At 47.1% G+C, this 22,801-nt stretch overlaps 1 protein-coding gene across 3 annotated transcripts in view; it reads left to right on the forward strand.

Moving 5' to 3' along the window:
* LOC306933282 (5'-AMP-activated protein kinase subunit gamma-3-like) overlaps positions 1-21,817 on the forward strand; it is a 40,384-nt gene extending 18,567 nt beyond the window's left edge. Inside the window, exons 6-13 of one of the 3 annotated variants that reach the window (XR_013791207.1) lie at positions 2,233-2,278; positions 4,169-4,223; positions 6,189-6,315; positions 10,242-10,407; positions 12,369-12,406; positions 12,650-12,796; positions 13,905-14,545; positions 20,883-21,817. Coding sequence is in view for 2 of the 3 variants with exons in the window: in XM_079515428.1 (XP_079371554.1) it covers positions 2,233-2,278; positions 4,169-4,223; positions 6,189-6,315; positions 10,242-10,407; positions 12,369-12,406; positions 12,650-12,796; positions 13,905-14,015 (690 nt within the window). In the remaining variant the exon portion in view is untranslated. Of the gene's footprint in view, positions 1-2,232; positions 2,279-4,168; positions 4,224-6,188; positions 6,316-10,241; positions 10,408-12,368; positions 12,407-12,649; positions 12,797-13,904; positions 14,691-20,882 lie in introns of those variants that run through there. The other 2 variants (XM_079515429.1, XM_079515428.1) reach the window with 2 other exon arrangements.
* The last annotated feature ends 984 nt before the right edge of the window (positions 21,818-22,801 follow it).

Below are 22,801 nucleotides of genomic sequence, written 5' to 3' on the forward strand. Positions count from 1 at the left end.
AGATCCACTAGGAAGGGACTATACAAGAGATCCACTAGGAAGGGACTAGTGGACAAGAGATCCACTAGGAAGGGACTATACAAGAGATCCACTAGGAAGGGACTAGTGGACAAGAGATCCACTAGGAAGGGACTAGTGGACAAGAGATCCACTAGGAAGGGACTAGTGGACAAGAGATCCACTAGGAAGGGACTAGTGGACAAGAGATCCACTAGGAAGGGACTAGTGGACAAGAGATCCATGCATAACTCATTTTACACTTGGTTTCATGCTGAAAATAGCAGATCTACAATCTCACAATGAGCTTGTAGATCTATAATATAATAGAGCTATTTTCAGCAAATGTAAAACCAGTCATTACGACGGCATCAAGGCCCGCCAAAATACATTTTAGTCAACTATAAATCACCTGTAGATTTAGTCGACTAAAATCTTATGATATTTAGTCGACTAAAGCTAGACCAGCATGTGTCGAGTTAGAAGTGGTTCTCGAGTTACGTGCATTACTAGACGCACACGCGTACGTGCACGCGTACGCACACGCGTACGTACACACGTACGCGTTGTGCATTCATAGATATATTATACTGGTTGTCAAGGGCCTTGCAAACGTGAAGCGAGGTTATTGCACCGCGACTTCTCCTTGCGTAGTTGTTGCACCGCGACTTCTCCTTGCGTAGTTGTTGCACCGCGACTTCTCCTTGCGTAGTTGTTGCACCGCGACTTCTCCTTGCGTAGTTGTTGCACCGCGACTTCTCCTTGTGTAGTTGTTGCACCGCGACTTGTCCTTGTGTAGTTGTTGCACCGCGACTTCTCCCTGCGTAGTTGTTGCACCGCGACTTCTCCTTGTGTAGTTGTTGCACCGCGACTTGTCCTTGTGTAGTTGTTGCACCGCGACTTCTCCTTGCGTAGTTGTTGCACCGCGACTTCTCCTTGCGTAGTTGTTGCACCGCGACTTCTCCCTGCGTAGTTGTTGCACCGCGACTTCTCCTTGCGTAGTTGTTGCACCGCGACTTGTCCTTGTGTAGTTGTTGCACCGCGACTTCTCCTTGCGTAGTTGTTGCACCGCGACTTCTCCTTGCGTAGTTGTTGCACCGCGACTTGTCCTTGCGTAGTTGTTGCACCGCGACTTCTCCTTGCGTAGTTGTTGCACCGCGACTTATCCTTGTGTAGTTGTTGCACCGCGACTTCTCCTTGCGTAGTTGTTGCACCGCGACTTCTCCTTGTGTAGTTGTTGCACCGCGACTTCTCCTTGCGTAGTTGTTGCACCGCGACTTATCCTTGTGTAGTTGTTGCACCGCGACTTCTCCTTGCGTAGTTGTTGCACCGCGACTTATCCTTGTGTAGTTGTTGCACCGCGTCTTCTCCTTGTGTAGTTGTTGCACCGCGACTTCTCCTTGCGTAGTTGTTGCACCGCGACTTATCCTTGTGTAGTTGTTGCACCGCGACTTCTCCTTGCGTAGTTGTTGCACCGCGACTTATCCTTGTGTAGTTGTTGCACCGCGACTTCTCCTTGCGTAGTTGTTGCACCGCGACTTATCCTTGTGTAGTTGTTGCACCGCGTCTTCTCCTTGTGTAGTTGTTGCACCGCGACTTCTCCTTGCGTAGTTGTTGCACCGCGACTTATCCTTGTGTAGTTGTTGCACCGCGACTTCTCCTTGCGTAGTTGTTGCACCGCGACTTCTCCTTGCGTAGTTGTTGCACCGCGACTTCTCCTTGCGTAGTTGTTGCACCGCGACTTGTCCTTGTGTAGTTGTTGCACCGCGACTTGTCCTTGTGTAGTTGTTGCACCGCGACTTGTCCTTGTGTAGTTGTTGCACCGCGACTTGTCCTTGTGTAGTTGTTGCACCGCGACTTCTCCTTGCGTAGTTGTTGCACCGCGACTTGTCCTTGCGTAGTTGTTGCACCGCGACTTCTCCTTGCGTAGTTGTTGCACCGCGACTTGTCCTTGCGTAGTTGTTGCACCGCGACTTGTCCTTGCGTAGTTGTTGCACCGCGACTTGTCCTTGCGTAGTTGTTGCACCGCGACTTATCCGAGCAAAAAACGCAGGTCTCGTTGAAAATGACCTGTAGGCGTTTTATCATCACCGTTTGCAAGACCCTTTAGAAGGATTAACAACATTATACTTTGTGAATGTAATCTAATTACTGCACCTATACTATTTGTGTCGTTGTATGTGTGGCGTGCGTGCGTGTGTGGCGTGCGTGCGTGCGTGCGTGCGTGGTGTTCAGGTTCAGATCTATGAGTTGGAACAACATAAGATCGAGACATGGAGAGGTCAGTATACTGGGTTACATGTCTTCCAATAAATGCTATTGATTAGGGATTGATTAGGGATGCTGAACTTTTAGGAAGCTGAACTTATTTAAACAAACTGTTAAAAATGTTTTGGAAAAAGATGAACTTGTAGTTCATGTTCCAGAACTCTAGGGGGCGCAGTGTAGATAGATTTACTTTTGCACATAATCGTTGTCCATGATTCCTGATCAATTACATTTCAATCTTTTTCATATGTGCTAATTTTCACCACTTGTCCACAGGAGACTTTTCTAAAAAATACAGGGACACTATAGTTTAAAAAACACCAAATCAAGTACAAAAAATTATACATTCTAATAATATTTACAGCACAATTACAAAATCCATTACATAGTCTCTAATACAAAAGTAAACATAATCATTCTAATAACCAGTCAGAAGCTATACATGTGAACACGGTTGATTTGATTTCAACCATAGTTTGAGTCCTCTGTAGAACACGTTACCATCAGACTCTAGTTTTAGAGTCCTCTGTAGAACACGTTACCATCAGACTCTAGTTTTAGAGTCCTCTGTAGAACACGTTACCATCAGACTCTAGTTTTAGAGTCCTCTGTAGAACACGTTACCATCAGACTCTAGTTTTAGAGCCGTAGGCAAAGAGTTCCATAAGTTTGCTCCCTTTACTTAAGTACTGTTTGACATTTCTAACGCCCGGGGTTATTTAATACATTAAATCAGAACGCCCAGGGTTATTTAATACATTAAATCAGAACGCCCGGGGTTATTTAATACATTAAATCAGAGGTTATTTAATACATTCAATCGTAGCGCCCAGCGATTTATAGCAGCGGAGCACATTTACCGACGGACCGGATGTTATCCCGGATGTGGCTGAAGCAGCTAAATGTAGCCAAAACACTCTAGATCGACAACAACGGGAGGTATGATTAATTATATCGCGACTAGCGACGGGACCGCAGTGGGCCGTCTAACACAGGATCTTTTCTTAGAATTGGACGAAATGATTTAGAATTTTAGATCAAGAGTTATTCACGTTTTAAGATTTTCGATCTCGTCGGCTAAAATGGGGGGGGGGGGGGGACATTTTCGATGACGTCCCACCGGGAAATAACATTGAATGTTGCGCAACAGACGCTCCCAGCCTGTGGGGCGATGCGATCGGTTTTGATATCAATACATCTCCGTCCTGAGCGCTGGGCGTTACTAATTGATAGGGTGGAGAACTCCGTCCTGAGCTCTGGGCGTTACTAATTGATAGGGTGGAGAACTCCGTCCTGAGCGCTGGGCGTTACTAATTGATAGGGTGGAGAACTCCGTCCTGAGCGCTGGGCGTTACTAATTGATAGGGTGGAGAACTCCGTCCTGAGTGCTGGGCGTTACTAATTGATAGGGTGGAGAACTCCGTCCTGAGCTCTGGGCGTTACTAATTGATAGGGTGGAGAACTCCGTCCTGAGTGCTGGGCGTTACTAATTGATAGGGTGGAGAACTCCGTCCTGAGTGCTGGCCGTTACTAATTGATAGGGTGGAGAACTCCGTCCTGAGCGCTGGGCGTTACTAATTGATAGGGTGGAGAACTCCGTCCTGAGCGCTGGGCGTTACTAATTGATAGGGTGGAGAACTCCGTCCTGAGTGCTGGGCGTTACTAATTGATAGGGTGGAGAACTCCGTCCTGAACGCTGGGCGATACTAATTGATTGAACGGAGAACTCCGTCCTGAGTGCTGGGCGTTACTAATTGATTGAACGGAGAACTCCGTCCTGAGCGCTGGGCGTTACTGATTGAACAGAGAACTCCGCCATGAGCGCTCAGGGTGTTAATGTGATTTTTTTTTTAGTTTTTTTTTTAATAATGTTGGACTGACATTCAGTCATTGTGTGTTTCAGAGATCTATCTGCAGTATTCTGTCAACGCTCTGATTAGCATCACTCCTGAATCCAGGTGAGACTAAGACTCCTGAATCCAACTGAGACTAAGACGCCTGGATCCAACTGAGACGCCTGACAGTAGATATCACACAGAGGGCAGGGGGGGGCAGGGGGGGGCAGTAGATATCACACAGAGGGCAGGGGCTGAAATCCCGTAAGAGGGCACTTTTGGACAAAAACATAGCGAAAATAGCAGATCTACAAGCTCACAACGCATCACGCTGCGACGCGTTGAGAGCTTGTAAAGATCAGCTATTTTCTGGGCGCAAACCCAGCACTCTTTATCTACTGGAGATGCGGGTTACGTCACGACTTGGATATTTCTAAACAAATTGGTTCAACGCAAAATTATGCTTTCCAAGTTCAGGAGACTTTGGAAATAAACGCAATTATCCTGAACAGGCCTGGAATTTCATCCTTTTAGGGGCAAGGCCACTTGGCCTTTAGTGTGGTCAACTTTTTGAGGGCACAAGGCCAAGTGCCAGGGCATGAAGGCCATCAATTAAGAAATGATTTTCCGATGAACATTGGTTCAGAACAGTGCTTCTTAAATAAATAATCACAGCTTTAAATAACAAAATATAAGTAGCTACTGTTGTAAAATATTGTAAACATGTTTTGGGGACCCAGTCCAGAGATGAAAATCATAATGAAATGGCCTAGGACCCTGTCAGGCTGTCACCCTAGGCTAATTAATATAAATTTAATTTGGGGGTCCTTGAAATTTAAATGGCTGAGGATCATTGGGTTAAACTGTGAGTTAATTCACATAAAATACAATGACAGCCTACATAACTTTTGAATAAGGGCTTGGTTTAGAAAAGCCTATATTTTGTGCTAAACTAATATATTGAATAACATGGCATTGTAGAGAGGTTAGTGACAGATAAGATAATTTCTCCATTGTGGGGCTGCACCGCTGCAGGACTGAGGACTCTGCAGTAAGTCAACACAAAGTGAAAGTGCAGCTTCAAATCAGTTTTTTGTTCTTACCTGGAGACAGTGTGTGCTGTGCACAGGGGAACAATTGTTTAATTATATCCATGGGGTCTTTCTGTCACTATCCATAATGCGACGCAAAAGTACATTTATGTTTGTTTTGGTGTGCTAGATAGATTCGGTAGATCATATCTCCTCCTCCTTGTATGGACAGCCACGCTGTTTCGCATTAGACAAAAAGAAATCAGCTGGACCATGTCCGACCAGCGACCAACGTTAATGCATGTGACGTAGGGCCGCCACACTGTCGCAACTGTAGAAAACATTATTTTGTTTTGAGTGATAGTTGCAGTTTGACCGGATAGCTAGATTAGCTACACTAGTAGGCAGCGTGTGGGCTAAATGCCCTCTGTTTACTCTGTCAGTGCGTGTATGTGTGGCGCGGAGGAGGAGGCGTGCGTGTGTGTGTGTGTGTGTGTGTGTGTGTGTATGCGCGCGTCATGACGACCAGCGGCAGCGGGGGTAGTTATTAAGGCAAAGTACCGCAAAAGAATCAAACCACTTTGCAAATGGCAACACAACTACAACACAGATTTGTTCTGCGCGGGACGTGAGGGGAACATTGGTTACCGTAATGACTGGAAAATTGCGCAGAGGAAAAACGGTAAAATGAACTTCTTTGGGCGCCGGTCGGGCACCACGGCCACTGTGGCCGTATGGGCATATACTTTTTCGAGGGGCACACGGCCAAAGAGAGGGGCAACGACGGCCATGGCCGCCGTGGCCGCCGTGAAATTCCTGCCCTGATCCTGAATGCTTGGAAAGGAGAGGAAGGCGTTTGCATTTCTTCCACCATAGTAAATGCTGCATTCGTGGTCTGGAAAGGGCAGTTGTTTTACAGACGGGTACAAGGGCAGGGGGCTGAAGCCCCCTTTGATGTCTATGTGTGTGCACATCCCTGATATCATACGATTTTAGTCAACTGAATGTATTGTGTCTCGTCCCCCCCCGTCCCCCCTCCCCCCCGTCCGCCCTCCAGTCTATTTGAAGCCATCTATTCGCTGCTGAAGAACAAGATCCACAGGCTGCCTGTTATCGACCCAGAGTCTGGCAACGTGCTGCACATCCTCACTCACAAGCGCATTCTCAAGTTCCTGCACATCTTTGTGAGTATAAAACCTCCTCCGCACGGTTGGTCCTGACAGCGTTTTAGTCATATGGTCTTTTGAATGAAATTCTGTTTAGTTTTAGTCTGGGTTTCCGTCGACTGAATAGAGCAGGGCTTCTCTACGTTTTTCGCTGGGGTGGGGACCCCCGGAAATGCTTTGGCCATGTCTCCTGAACCCAGGTATTCCGTCCTGCCCAGGGTTCCTAACCTCAGGTTTTCCGTCCTCCCCAGGGCTCCATAATTCCTAACTCCAGGTTTTCCATCCTCCCCAGGGCTCCATGACTCCTAACTCCAGGTTTTCCATCCTCCCCAGGGCTCCAGTAGTCCTAACTCCAGGTTTTCCATCCTCCCCAGGGCTCCAGTAGTCCTAACTCCAGGTTTTCCATCCTCCCCAGGGCTCCATGACTCCTAACTCCATGTTTTCCATCCTCCCCAGGGCTCCAGCAGTCCTAACTCCAGGTTTTCCATCCTCCCCAGGGCTCCAGTAGTCCTAACTCCAGGTTTTCCATCCTCCCCAGGGCTCCAGTAGTCCTAACTCCAGGTTTTCCATCCTCCCCAGGGCTCCAGTTGTCCTAACTCCAGGTTTTCCGTCCTCCCCAGGGCTCCATGACTCCTAACTCCAGGTTTTCCATCCTCCCCAGGGCTCCAGTAGTCCTAACTCCAGGTTTTCCATCCTCCCCAGGGCTCCAGTAGTCCTAACTCCAGGTTTTCCGTCCTCCCCAGGGCTCCAGTAGTCCTAACTCCAGGTTTTCCGTCCTCCCCAGGGCTCCATGACTCCTAACTCCAGGTTTTCCATCCTCCCCAGGGCTCCAGTAGTCCTAAATCCAGGTTTTCCATCCTCCCCAGGGCTCCAGTAGTCCTAACTCCAGGTTTTCCGTCCTCCCCAGGGCTCCATGATTCCTAACCCCAGGTTTTCAATCCTCCACAGGGCTCCATGACTCCTAACTCCAGGTTTTCCACCCTCCCCAGGGCTCCATGACTCCTAACTCCAGGTTTTCCACCCTCCCCAGGGCTCCAGTAGTCCTAACTCCAGGTTTTCCCCTCCTCTCCAGGGCTCCAGTAGTCCTAACTCCAGGTTTTCCATCCTCCCCAGGGCTCCAGTAGTCCTAACTCCAGGTTTTCCATCCTCCCCAGGGCTCCAGTAGTCCTAACTCCAGGTTTTCCGTCCTCCCCAGGGCTCCAGTAGTCCTAACTCCAGGTTTTCCATCCTCCCCAGGGCTCCATGACTCCTAACTCCAGGTTTTCCATCCTCCCCAGGGCTCCAGTAGTCCTAACTCCAGGTTTTCCATCCTCCCCAGGGCTCCATGACTCCTAACTCCAGGTTTTCCATCCTCCCCAGGGCTCCAGTAGTCCTAACTCCAGGTTTTCCGTCCTCCCCAGGGCTCCAGTAGTCCTAACTCCAGGTTTTCCCTCCTCCCCAGGGCTCCATTAGTCCTAACTCCAGGTTTTCCATCCTCCCCAGGGCTCCAGTAGTCCTAACACCTGGTTTTCCATCCTCCCCAGGGCTCCAGTAGTCCTAACTCCAGGTTTTCTGTCCTCCCCAGGGCTCCATGACTCCTAACTCCAGGTTTTCCACCCTCCCCCATGCATGGCTCCATTAGTCCTAACTCCAGGTTTTCCATCCTCCCCAGGGCTCCAGTAGTCCTAACTCCAGGTTTTCCCCTCCTCCCCAGGGCTCCAGTAGTCCTAACTCCAGGTTTTCCATCCTCCCCAGGGCTCCATGACTCCTAACTCCAGGTTTTCCGTCCTCCCAGGGCTCCATGACTCCTAACTCCAGGTTTTCCCTCCTCCCCAGGGCTCCAGTAGTCCTAACTCCAGGTTTTCCCTCCTCCCCAGGGCTCCAGTAGTCCTAACTCCAGGTTTTCCATCCTCCCCCATGCAGGGCTCCAGTAGTCCTAACTCCAGGTTTTCCATCCTCCCCCATGCAGGGCTCCAGTAGTCCTAACTCCAGGTCTTCCCTCCGCCCCCATGCAGGGCTCCATTAGTCCTAACTCCAGGTTTTCCATCCTCCCCAGGGCTCCATTAGTCCTAACTCTAGGTTTTCCATCCTCCCCAAGGCTCCATTAGTCCTAACTCCAGGTTTTCCATCCTCCCCAGGGCTCCAGTAGTCCTGACTCCAGGTTTTCCATCCTCCCCAGGGCTCCAGTAGTCCTAACTCCAGGTTTTCCATCCTCCCCAGGGCTCCAGTTGTCCTAACTCCAGGTTTTCCATCCTCCCCAGGGCTCCATTAGTCCTAACCCCAGGTTTTCCATCCTCCCCAGGGCTCCATTAGTCCTAACTCCAGGTTTTCTGTCCTCCCCAGGGCTCCAGTAGTCCTAACTCCAGGTTTTCCATCCTCCCCAGGGTTCCATTAGTCCTAACTCCAGGTTTTCCATCCTCCCGAGGGCTCCATTAGTCCTAACTCCAGGTTTTCCATCCTCCCCAGGGCTCCATTAGTCCTAACCCCAGGTTTTCCATCCTCCCCAGGGCTCCAGTAGTCCTAACTCTAGGTTTTCTGTCCTCCCCAGGGCTCCAGTAGTCCTAACTCCAGGTTTTCCATCCTCCCCAGGGCTCCAGTAGTCCTAACTCCAGGTTTTCCACCCTCCCCAGGGCTCCAGTAGTCCTAACTCCAGGTTTTCCATCCTACCCAGGACTCCAGTAGTCCTAACTCCAGGTTTTCCATCCTCCCCAGGGCTCCATGACTCCTAACTCCAGGTTTTCCACCCTCCCCCATGCAGGGCTCCATTAGTCCTAACTCCAGGTTTTCCATCCTCCCCAGGGCTCCAGTAGTCCTAACTCCAGGTTTTCCCCTCCTCCCCAGGGCTCCAGTAGTCCTAACTCCAGGTTTTCCATCCTCCCCAGGGCTCCAGTAGTCCTAACTCCAGGTTTTCTGTCCTCCCCAGGGCTCCAGTAGTCCTAACTCCAGGTTTTCTGTCCTCCCCAGGGCTCCAGTAGTCCTAACTCCAGGTTTTCCATCCTCCCCAGGGCTCCAGTAGTCCTAACTCCAGGTTTTCCATCCTCCCCAGGGCTCCAGTAGTCCTAACTCCAGGTTTTCCGTCCTCCCCAGGGCTCCAGTAGTCCTAACTCCAGGTTTTCTGTCCTCCACAGGGCTCCAGTAGTCCTAACTCCAGGTTTTCCATCCTCCCCAGGGCTCCAGTAGTCCTAACTCCAGGTTTTCCGTCCTCCCCCATGCAGGGCTCCATGACTCCTAACTCCAGGTTTTCCATCCTCCCCAGGGCTCCAGTTGTCCTAACTCCAGGTTTTCCGTCCTCCCCAGGGCTCCAGTAGTCCTAACTCCAGGTTTTCCATCCTCCCCAGGGCTCCATGACTCCTAACTCCAGGTTTTCCACCCTCCCCCATGCAGGGCTCCATTAGTCCTAACTCCAGGTTTTCCATCCTCCCCAGGGCTCCAGTAGTCCTAACTCCAGGTTTTCCCCTCCTCCCCAGGGCTCCAGTAGTCCTAACTCCAGGTTTTCCATCCTCCTCAGGGCTCCAGTAGTCCTAACTCCAGGTTTTCTGTCCTCCCCCGGGCTCCAGTAGTCCTAACTCCAGGTTTTCCATCCTCCCCAGGGCTCCAGTAGTCCTAACTCCAGGTTTTCCATCCTCCCCAGGGCTCCAGTAGTCCTAACTCCAGGTTTTCCATCCTCCCCAGGGCTCCAGTAGTCCTAACTCCAGGTTTTCCGTCCTCCCCAGGGCTCCAGTAGTCCTAACTCCAGGTTTTCTGTCCTCCACAGGGCTCCAGTAGTCCTAACTCCAGGTTTTCCATCCTCCCCAGGGCTCCAGTAGTCCTAACTCCAGGTTGTCCGTCCTCCCCCATGCAGGGCTCCATGACTCCTAACTCCAGGTTTTCCATCCTCCCCAGGGCTCCAGTTGTCCTAACTCCAGGTTTTCCGTCCTCCCCAGGGCTCCAGTAGTCCTAACTCCAGGTTTTCCCCCCCTCCCCAGGGCTCCATGATTCCCAAGCCCAGGTTCCTCCAGAGGAAGATGAGCGAGGTCGGCATCGGGACGTTCCGCCACATCGCCACGGTGCAGGACTCGGCCACCGTCTACGAAGCGCTCAGCGTGTTCGTGGAGCGGAGGGTGTCGGCGCTGCCCGTCATCAGCCAACAAGGTACCTACCAGGTGGCGACCATCGATCTGACCGATATCGATCTGACCAGGCGGGGACCAGATTGTGGCTTTTGGGCAGCGCATTTCTATTTTAGTTTTTAGTCACAGTCTTTGGACTGAAACTTCATTTAGTTTTAGTCACCTGGAATGTTTTAGTGTTTAGTCTAGTTTTAGTCGACTAAGTGTCATGCGATTTTAGTCGACTAAATCTACAGTGTACATGTATTTCGGCGGGCCTTGATGCCGTCCTAATGACTGATTTTACACTTGCTGAAAATAGCTGATCTGCAAGCTCACAACGCGTCGCACTGCGACACGTTGTGAGCTTGTAGATCTGCTATTTTCAGCATGCAACCAAGTGTAAAATCAATTATCTCTTGTCCACTAGTCCCTTCCTAACATTTTAGTCTAGTTTTTATTTGTTGACGAAATTGTCAGTCTTAGTTTTAGTCGTCGTAACTTAGTTTCCATTTAGTTTTCCTCAGTGGATAGTATTAGTATAGTCGTCATAGTATTAGTCGACGCAAATAACACTGGTGGCGACCAGATTTGACCGAGGGGCTGCCATCGTGCAGCCCCTCGGAGAGGAGAGGAGAAAAACTGAATGTATTTATATTTGTATCCAAAATGAGGGACTAGTGGAGAAGAGATCCAGTAGAACTAAATGTCAGGGAGGGACTAGTGGAGAAGAGATCCAGTAGAACTAAATGTCAGGGAGGGACTAGTGGAGAAGAGATCCAGTAGAACTAAATGTCAGGGAGGGACTAGTGGAGAAGAGATCCAGTAGAACTAAATGTCAGGGAGGGACTAGTGGAGAAGAGATCCAGTAGAACTACATGTCAGGGAGGGACTAGTGGAGAAGAGATCCAGTAGAACTAAATGTCAGGGAGGGACTAGTGGAGAAGAGATCCAGTAGAACTAAATGTCAGGGAGGGACTAGTGGAGAAGAGATCCAGTAGAACTACATGTCAGGGAGGGACTAGTGGAGAAGAGATCCAGACAAGTGATTTTATGTTTGCTTGAGCTCTGGTGTTGCTTGTAGATCTGCTATTTTCAGCATGCAGACCAAGTGTAAAGTCGCCATTACGACGCCATCAAGGCACCGCAGATTTTAGCCGACCACTAGGCTTAAATTAACTGTAGATTTAGTCTACAAAAATATCATGGTCTTTAGTCGGCTAAAACTAGACAGAAATTAAAACATATATGACTAAAACTAAACAGCATTTTAGAATTTGCTGTCAAATTACTCATCACATGGTCTCTATTGAATGCTTTTAATTGGTTCAACATAGTCACATGGTCTCTATTGGATGCTTTTAATTGGTTCAACATAGTCACATGGTCTCTATTGAATGCTTTTAATTGGTTCAACATAGTCACATGGTCTCTATTGGATGCTTTTAATTGGTTCAACATAGTCACATGGTCTCTATTGAATGCTTTTAATTGGTTCAACATAGTCACATGGTCTCTATTGAATGCTTTTCATTGGTTCAACATAGTCACATGGTCTCTATTGAATGCTTTTTATTGGTTCAACATAGTCACATGGTCTCTATTGAATGCTTTTCATTGGTTCAACATAGTCACATGGTCTCTATTGAATGCTTTTAATTGGTTCAACATAGTCACATAACATAGTCACATGGTCTCTATTGAATGCTTTTAATTGGTTCAACATAGTCACATGGTCTCTATTGAATGCTTTTAATTGGTTCAACATAGTCACATGGTCTCTATTGAATGCTTTTAATTGGTTCAACATAGTCACATGGTCTCTATTGAATGCTTCTCATTGGTTCAACAAAGTCACATGGTCTCTATTGAATGCTTCTCATTTGTTCAACATAGTCACGTGGTCTCTATTGAATGCTTCTCATTGGTTCAACATTTATAAAAAACGGACAGACAGACAGACAGACAGACTTTAATTACTGTATCTTTCTGTTGGTCCTCCAGGAAAGGTGGTGGCGCTGTACTCCAGGTTTGATGTCATTGTAAGTATTGTGATAATTTTTAAATTATTATTGTCTCAACCCGGCCGAAGGCATGGGAAGTATATGTTTTGCACTCTGTCCGTGTGTGTGTGTGTGTGTGTGTGTGTGTGTGTGTGTGTGTGTGTGTGTGTGTCCCACTAGAAGAACTACAACACCCACATGCCACTGTGTTAATGTGTGTCTCCCACTAGAATAACTACAATACCCACATGCCACTGTGTTACTGTGTGTCTCCCTCCATAGAACCTGGCTGCTCAGAAGAACTACAACCAGCTGGACATGACGATGCGCGAGGCGATGGAGATGAGGTCGTGCTGCATGGAGGGAGTGTTGAAGTGCTTCCCTCACGAGACCCTGGAGACCGTCATCGACCGCATCGCAGAGGCCGAGGTCTGCACGCACGCACGCACGCACGCACGCAGCCACGCACGCACGCACGCACGCACGCACGCACGCATGCACGCAGACACGCACAACATTTAAAGCCCCAGTTTTAAATGTGTGCAGCAGTGTCGACTGCTGCGAAAAGTAAAGATAAAACTTTGGGTGGGGAATCTCAGAGTGCGTCGACAAGGGAAAGTAGGCTTTCAACTCCACTATGGACCAGAGCTATAGTAACATAGTGTTAACACTATGGACCAGAGCTATAGTAACATAGTGTTAACACTATGGACCAGAGCTATAGTAACATAGTGTTAACACTATGGACCAGAGCTATAGTAACATAGTGTTAACACTATGGACCAGAGCTATAGTAACATAGTGTTAACACTATGGACCAGAGCTATAGTAACATAGTGTTAACACTATGGACCAGATCTATAGTAACATAGTGTTAACACTATGGACCAGATCTATAGTAACATAGTGTTAACACTATGGACCAGAGCTATAGTAACATAGTGTTAACACTATGGACCAGAGCTATAGTAACATAGTGTTAACACTATGGACCAGAGCTATAGTAACATAGTGTTAACACTATGGACCAGAGCTATAGTAACATAGTGTTAACACTATGGACCAGAGCTATAGTAACATAGTGTTAACACTATGGACCAGATCTATAGTAACATAGTGTTAACACTATGGACCAGATCTATAGTAACATAGTGTTAACACTATGGACCAGAGCTATAGTAACATAGTGTTAACACTATTGACCAGAGCTATAGTAACATAGTGTTAACACTATGGACCAGAGCTATAGTAACATAGTGTTAACACTATGGACCAGATCTATAGTAACATAGTGTTAACACTATTGACCAGAGCTATAGTAACATAGTGTTAACACTATGGAGCAGATCTGGGGGCCAGGCAATCCTCTCTCTCTCTCTCTCTCTCTCTCTCTCTCTCTCTCTCTCTCTCTCTCTCTCTCTCTAATGGACAGTGGATGTCTCTCGCCCTCAGGTCCATCGCCTGGTGCTAGTGGACAGCGAGGACAGGGTCTCTCTCTCTCTCTCTCTAATGCACAGTGGATGTCTCTCGCCCTCAGGTCCATCGCCTGGTGCTAGTGGACAGCGAGGACAGGGTCGGAGGGATCGTGTCTCTCTCAGATCTGCTCCAGGCATTGGTCCTCAGCCCAGCAGGTATCGACGCCCTCTGACCCGTTAACCCCGCCCCTCCTCTCCTCTGATTGGCCCCCTCCCTGTGTGTGGTGGTGGGGCGTGGCCTATAACTCCTCCTCCTCTCCTCTGATTGGCCCTCCTCCCTGTGTGGTGGTGGGGCATGGCCTATAACTCCTCCTCCTCTCCTCTGATTGGCCCCTCGTCCCTGTGTGTGGTGGGGCGTGGCCTATAACTCATCCTCCTCTCCTCTGATTGGCCCCCCCTCCCTGTGTGTGGGTGGGGGTTGTGGCCTGTAACTCCGCCCCATCCTCCCGCCTCCTCTCCTCTGATTCGCCGCCTCCTGTGTGTGTGGGGCGTGGCCTATAACTCCGCCGCTCCTCCTACTCAACCAATCAGCCGCCTCCTCCTCCTCCACCTGATGCTGCTGTTCGCCGCCCAAACCTCGTCTCCTTGGAAACAAAGCCCCGCTCCCCTGCGCGCGCGCGCGCGCGCACACACACACACACACACACACACACACACACACACACACACACACACACGCACACAGGCGTGCGCGCTGCCACAGGTAGGAAGCCTCATTCGTACTTTGTTGCATGACCTTGCAACTTGTAAACTCAGTGTTTAGTTATAACCAAATGGACCCTTATGGGTCTGTAACTCTGAGAGTGTTACAAATGGAACCAAATGGACCCTTATGGGTCTGTAACTCTGAGAGTGTTACAAATGGAACCAAATGGACCCTTATGGGTCCGTAACTCTGAGAGTGTTACAAATGGAACCAAATGGACCCTTATTGGTCTGTAACTCTGAGAGTGTTACAAATGGAACCAAATGGACCCTTATGGGTCCGTAACTCTGAGAGTGTTACAAATGGAACCAAATGGACCCTTATTGGTCTGTAACTCTGAGAGTGTTACAAATGGAACCAAATGGACCCTTATGGGTCCGTAACTCTGAGAGTGTTACAAATGGAACCAAATGGACCCTTATTGGTCTGTAACTCTGAGAGTGTTACAAATGGAACCAAATGGACCCTTATGGGTCTGTAACTCTGAGAGTGTTACAAATGGAACCAAATGGACCCTTATGGGTCTGTAACTCTGAGTTAAATTAACTTTGATTTTATATACAATATACAGTACATCTCAGAGATAGAAATGCCATTAAATGGGGGTCCGTGGACTAATCCAGGTCAAACTGGGGGTCCGTGGACTAATCCAGGTCAAACTGGGGGTCCGTGGACTAATCCAGGTCAAACTGGGGGTCCGTGGACTAATCCATGTCAAACTGGGGGTCCGTGGACTAATCCATGTCAAACTGGGGGTCCGTGGACTAATCCATGTCAAACTGGGGGTCCTTGAAATTAACCTGCTTGACATGAAAAAGGTTGAGGGGGTCCTAATGATAATAATAATGATAATGATAATGATAATGATAATAATAATCATTGTTGCGAAGGCTTTCACTTAGAGTTCCATATATGGGATAACCCATAGTCCCATATATGGAGACAACAGCGCTATCCAGCGCTGACATCAGATTAATGTAGAAACTCCAAAGATGGATATACACAGTGGTGACATCATCGTAACACTAGACTTGCACAGCATAAAAGGCGGCTCCCATGGCTTCTAAAGCTGAGATTCCAGGCAACGCACGCGGTATTTCCAACAGGTCAACATATACGAATCAAGGTATCTGGCATTACAACCCATATACCTTGAATGGCTTGTATTACCTTGGGTACGAGTCTTCTAGATGAGACAGAATAACTGGCTAATGGCTAAGCAACTCGTAGAGCATTGAGGTAGAGGTTTCCACATCCCGGTTAAGTTCGTATCGAACACCACTGTAGTGGGTCCTAACGAAATAATCAGCACTGGTTCGAGCTATTTTACAATCATACATATTGTGGTGATTGTTTAGGACAGTGCATGCAGGTTTTCAACCTCTTCCACTATTTATTCCATTATTTATTCTGCATTTGTGACCAGATTTGACAGAGGGGCTGCCGTCGTGCAATACAACCTCCCAGCTTTTCACCAGAGGAGAAAACTGAATTTATTTATATTTGATCCAAAATGAGTTAATATCACAGGCAGACTCTTCACATACTAGAGCATGTCTGAAATAAGTGTCAGAGTTGAAATCGACATGTAAATATGAAATAAAGAAGTGAACCTTTCAAGCCTGTTTTCTCAACTCTATAAGCCACATCTCCAAAACTGGTGGATCAAACTGTACAAACAATATGTCAATTTGAAGCTAGATTCCCTGCTTTCATATGACATGAAAAAAATAATCCAATGGCAGTCCCTCAGTTAAATTTTGTCACAGACCACAATTTGATGACATTTAGCCTCTCAGACCAGAAACTTTGAATATTTTGTTGTCCACAGTTCCATGCTGTATTGATAATGGTACCATTAGGAGAGATGACAGGCAAACGATCAAAATAACAATTTAACATTTTCGATGACGTCCCACTGATGCGCAACATCGAGTATTGCGCAAAAGGCGCTCCTAGGCTGTGAAGCGATGCGATTGGCTTTGATATCGATAATCTTCGTCTTTTGGATAAAACTTCGTTTGGGGTGTTAACAATAATTTAACTCTTGAGAGCGAAACATTAAACCAAAAAATGGTTTCAATTCACGCGCTCAAGAGTTAAAGATCTAATAAGGGTCCATTTGGTTACCAACGCTCCATCATTTAGCTGCATGGGGACCACCTGGAACCCCTTCAAGGACCACTGGTGGTCCCCAGACCGCTGGTTGAGAACCACTGGTTTAGGTACACCGTTTCACTAATTACTGGGATGCACGATTAATCGGTAGCGTAATCGGAATCGGCCATAAAAACACCGTATCGGTAATATATACCACCATATCGTAATGCAGGTCTCAAAATAATACAGATTATTTCATCGGTTTTCCATCCATCCATGCATCTTCAACCGCTTATCCGTAGTTGGGTCGTGGGGGCAACAGCTCCAGACTTCCCTCTCCTCCAGAGCAACATTAGTGACTTCCTCCTGGGGGATCCCGAGGCGTTCCAAGGCCAGTGGAGTCGATGTAATCCCTCCATCTGCGCCTTGGTCTGCCCCGGTTTTCAACAGCAAAACATAAATACAATTTAAAATAAATCTACATTTAATTTGTCTACTCGTCTCATTCAGTTGTGAAAACAGACACTTGCAAAAGTATTATGCTATTTATTGATTGATTGAATACTTTATTAACAGGCTTTGGGCCAATAAGCCCCAATAGAGCGTCGCTGTCCCGCCCCCTCGAGAGACCCGGAAAATAAATCCCTGTTCATTTTCCTCATAGACTTTTCAGAACGTATTTATTTAAAGACGTTTACGCCGCGGACAAAGACAACTCTTGTCGTGACAAATCATGACAACAAACACAATGTTTTGGGCCCAACAAATAATTAGAAAGTAGAAAGAAACGGCAGGTTACAACACTTTTTTCGTTGTTTTTCTTCTTTGTAATTCGTTGTTTGGTCCAAAATATTGTGTGTGTTGTCATGATTTGTCACGACTCCAGTTGGCTTCGTACGACGCTTAAAAGGTCTTTAAATAAATACTTTTTGAAATGTCTATGAGGGAAAAATGCAATGGGATTCATTTCCTGAATTTCCATAATCGTGCAACCCTAATAATTACTGATTTTGGGACAAAATAAATATATAGATTTGTTTTGGCTTCAATCCCTGTGACCTCTGACCTCTGACCTCTGGCTGCGTGACATCAGCGTTGTCTGATTTAGGCCTGATTTAGACTGCAGTCACATGAAGTCAAATCACATTCTTTTTCTCAAATCCGATCTTTTGGCCCGACCAGGTGTCCAGAGCCGATCTGTGCATTCAGACTGATTTGAATGACCTGAGATCAGATTCTAAAAATGTCTTCTACATCCTGACAGTTTTCTGAAAAAGCTATGTTTCTATGTCAGTCGCGCGCTATGAGCTTGTAGATCTGCTATTTTTGAATAGCTAAAGCATAACATAATGCTAACACCAAAAGGGGTTCCCGCCCAGAATGGGTTAACAACTCAACCCAAAGCCGCCCTGCACGCGTCGACATATCTGCTTTGGTATAACCAGTGTTGTTCAAGTTACTTTAAAGAAGTCATTAGTTATAGTTACTAGTCTGAAACAGTAACTAATTACATTACTAGTTACTAAATTAAAATAATTAAAATATATGTAAGATTTTCCAATTCAGAGACATTGTTTTCAAGGAAAGATATTCCCTAATGTCACTGCATGTCCAGCTGTGGTTTGTTTTAAAGGAGCATTCAGTGATTTGGGTGATTTGGAAAACCACCCAGTCCGCCCCGGTAACAAAATGTGCACATGCACGGTCTACAGTGGGGGGAAGTGCAACAGGCCAACAGCATGTGCACCAAGGCCCGCCCCCACTCGATCATGATTGGAGGAAGGCCCCTCTCATCCTGATTGGATGAAGGTTTTGCCACCCGCCACCAAAACTGAAACTAGGTTTTTTTTACCCCAGGGGCTCACTGGGGACAGGGAGGAACTCCTTATATGATCAGCACACTCTATAGTAGGGAGGATTATCCAGAAAAAAATAAAAAATAAGTGATATTTGAATTAAGTCAAATCACTGAATATACCTTTAAGCTTTACTCTAAAAAAAAACCCAGGAATAGTTGTTGTTAGTAACCAACAACAATGTGACATTGCAGATCCTATTGATTGCCGATCGGTAGAGTGTAGCCGTTCTCTACCATCAGATAGGACCGCAGATCCTATTGATTGCAGATCGGTAGAGTGTAGCCGTTCTCTACCATCACAGATCCTATTGATTGCAGATCGGTAGAGTGTAGCCGTTCTCTACCATCACAGATCCTATTGATTGCAGATCGGTAGAGTGTAGCCGTTCTCTACCATCACAGATCCTATTGATTGCAGATCGGTAGAGTGTAGCCGTTATAGATCCTATTGATTGCAGATTGGTAGAGTGTAGCCGTTCTCTACCATCACTGCGAGAAATGTCCTCATAAACGGCCTTAATTGTTTCTGTACATTTTGAGAAGTTTAGTTTGTACGGAGGCATCCCCCAAAGTGACAGGAGCGCCAAAGTCTGACGTCATTTCACATCCTACCCGGTTTGCATCTACCCCCCCCCCCCCCCCCCCCCCATTCCAAAAATAAACAAATGATCTCGGTGGTTTGACTCATATGGATATACATACACATGCAATACCTCCATGGACCAGGTAGGGGGAGGTATTGCATGTGGTCCCTGACCATGCATTTAGTCATGTAGGATTTGTTGATTTGTTTTAAATGTTCTTTCCACTAGTTGAGAAACCGTGAACTGAATGACCTGGTGACCTATGATGAGTCCATCCATGTAGTCATTTACTGACAAGTTGGAGTTCAAGGAATTCAACAGAAAAAGGGAGTTAGAATCTCAAGAAGGTGGAAGTCCACCGGATTGTCTGGTTGAGTCATTATTATTATTTGGACATTTTACCAGTAGTAGTCAACGGTTGAGAAACAGTGGGATGTATTTTATACACATGGGACGCATAGCAAGTGTTAACTTATAAAAGCACTAATCTTAGCCAATATCCCCACCCAACACAATAGTGGTCCCCAGTTGATTCTAAGTCAGGGTGGTGGTCCCTGGTTCACAATCCGTTGAAAACCCCTGAATTATGAAGAATCAACTGACGGCGAGAAAACACTGATGTTACTGCCACCGAATTATTAACATTTTCGCTAGAAACAGACCGTATCAAGTATGTCGTAACGATACAGAGACACCTCCCCGGCAATATCGCAGTGACAGTTTATTTATTTTTTGCACCACAATGCTTATATGAAAAGCCCAGAGGATGAGCGAGTGACGTCAGGACTTTGGTACAGATTATATGAAAAGCCCAGGGGATGAGCGAGTGACGTCAGGACTTTGGTACAGATTATATGAAAAGCCCAGAGGATGAGCGAGTGACGTCAGGACTTTGGTACAGATTATATGAAAAGCCCAGGGGATGAGCGAGTGACGTCAGGACTTTGGTACAGATTATATGAAAAGCCCAGAGGATGAGCGAGTGACGTCAGGACTTTGGTACAGATTTCACCGTCAGTCCGCTCCGCCGTAGTGCTGACATAATGAAGTGACATTATTCCTATAAAACAACATAATGAAGTGACATTATTCCTATAAAACAAACGAGACAAACTATTGTTTTCTCTCTTTTCCGACAGGTTGATATGTGATTCAGGTCACTTCATGTGGTCGTTGCATTCAGACTGAGACAGATCTCCTCAGATCGGATGTGAAACCACCTCTGGATGTGACTCAAGTCACATTTGAAAAAAAGAAATGGGATTCCATGTGACCTGTCTGCATTCAGACTTATTTAACCCATTTTGGGCGGGAACCCCTTTTGGTGTTTTAAAGCATTATGTTATACTTTAGCTATATAAAAATAGCAGATCTACAAGCTCATAGCGCGGCACCAAGTGGCGCGCTACGAGCTTGTAGGTCTGCTATTTTTTGAATTTGGGGGGGTGGGGGTCCCTGGAGTCCCTGGAACAACATATTTTCAGATGTTGGGTCGGTGGCCAAATACATATAATTTCTGGGGTCCTTGACATGAAATATTGAGCACCACTGATATAGAATAATAGAAACACACTTATTTCAGAAAATTGGATTTAGAAGACACATTTTAAATTTCGACGTCAGGTCAAAATGCTTTAAGGAAATGTGATTTCTATGTTGAAGTGACACAGATCTGATTCAGGTGTAAAACAGGCCTTAATTTGTCCCCGATGTAGAAAATACTCAAAAGTTCTAAATGTTGTTTTTGTTTTTGTTTTTTTTGATAATTGTTTCATTCTTTTAATTTCCACAGATTTCTGAGATGAAGTCATGACCTTTGACCCTGACTGGCTGTGTGGAAGCTGTGTCTGCCTGTATCTCCGGGACCCCCAATACATTCATTTAACTCTATCTCCGGGACCCCCAATACATTCATTTAACTTAAAAATGGAACCAAATGGACCCGTTATTGGTGGTTCCATTTGTAACTCTCCTAACTATCACTTAGCTGGGGGACCCCCTGGAACTCTCTCAAGGACCTCTGGGGGTCCCTGGACCCCACTTTGGGAAGCACTGACATATAGATGGTGCATTACATTCACCCAGTCGCACGCACGCACGCACGCACACACACGCCTCACGCACACACGCACGCACGCACGCACACGCCTCACGCACACGCACACGCACACGCACACACACACACCGATGGCGGAGGAAACCATGCAAGGCCACCAACCTGCACATCAGGAGGTTCAGAGTCTTGCTCAAGGACACCTAGACACTATCTATTTATCAACGCGGCGTACGCCAAAATATGGGTGCACGCCGGAATTACCGCAGTTTTCGGCATTTATCATTTCCGCAAAACCTTGAAACTTGAACGTGAGCCAGGACAAAAATCCTGTCAGGTCGGGAGCTGTCGTGGGCTTTGTCCTCAGGAAGGATCAGATGTTTGCGATCACTTTATAAATGCCGTGGCGACGTGAGTGTACTACAAAACCTACACTCGAATTTGGGGCAGATTTTACACTCAATTGATAAATGAGGGCCTCTATCTCTGGGGGAGTCCCACAGGGATCCACCTGGGAACCTCTATCTCTGGGGGAGTCCCAGAGGGATGGACCTGGGAACCTCTATCTCTGGGGGAGTCCCACAGGGATCCACCTGGGAACCTCTATCTCTGGGGGAGTCCCACAGGGATGGACCTGGGAACCTCTATCTCTGGGGGAGTCCCACAGGGATCCACCTGGGAACCTCTATCTCTGGGGGAGTCCCACAGGGATGGACCTGGGAACCTCTATCTCTAGAGGAGTCCCACAGGGATGGACCTGGGAACTGGGAACCTCTATCTCTGGGGGAGTCCCACAGGGATACACCTGGGAACCTCTATCTCTAGAGGAGTCCCACAGGGATGGACCTGGGAACCTCTATCTCTGGGGGAGTCCCACAGGGATGGACCTGGGAACCTCTATCTCTAGAGGAGTCCCACAGGGATGGAACCGTGGAACCTCATTGTTCCCAAGTGGCCGCTCTACCTCCTCCAGGCCGAAATGACATGTTTTTCCTGTTGGTAAATGTATGTGCCATTTGAGCCTCCTAGTTGTGTCCAATGAGGGGAGTGGTCAGTGTGAGGGTTGACAGGGTATTTATGGTAAATGGTAAATGGTGCATTTATATAGCGCCTTTATCCAAGGCGCTTTACATAGATTGTGCATTACATTCACCCATTCATACACCGATGGCAGCGGAAACCATGCAAGGCACCAACTAGCACATCGGGAGCAATTAGGGGTTCAGAGTCTTGCTCAAGGACACTTCGACAGTAACTCTGGGGGAGCCCGGGTTTGAACTGGCAACCTTACGGTTACCATCCAGGCACTCTACCCCTGAGCCACCGCCGCAGGTCTCAAAGCAACCAGCAGGTGTTGCTGACGAGAGGCAAACCGTTTTCAGACTGTGTTTAGGAGGCTGTTGTCTTTATCATTTACGTTTATTGTATTCATATTTAGATGTATTGAAAAAAATAAAACATATTGTATATGAAAAAGTAAAATTCACAATTAGAGGCTCAATCGAGAAATTCCATGCTAGATGGCAACTCCTTCATGTCACACTTCAACAACTTGGAAACACTCCCGAGCGATCAGTTGTAATTTAATTTAACTACTCAGCATCAATTTCAATGTCCCAGGGAGGTATATGCAGTAGGCTATATTATACAAATGTCTA

This window comes from Electrona antarctica, assembly GCF_951216825.1.
Source record: "Electrona antarctica genome assembly, chromosome: 12".
NCBI lineage: Eukaryota > Metazoa > Chordata > Actinopteri > Myctophiformes > Myctophidae > Electrona > Electrona antarctica.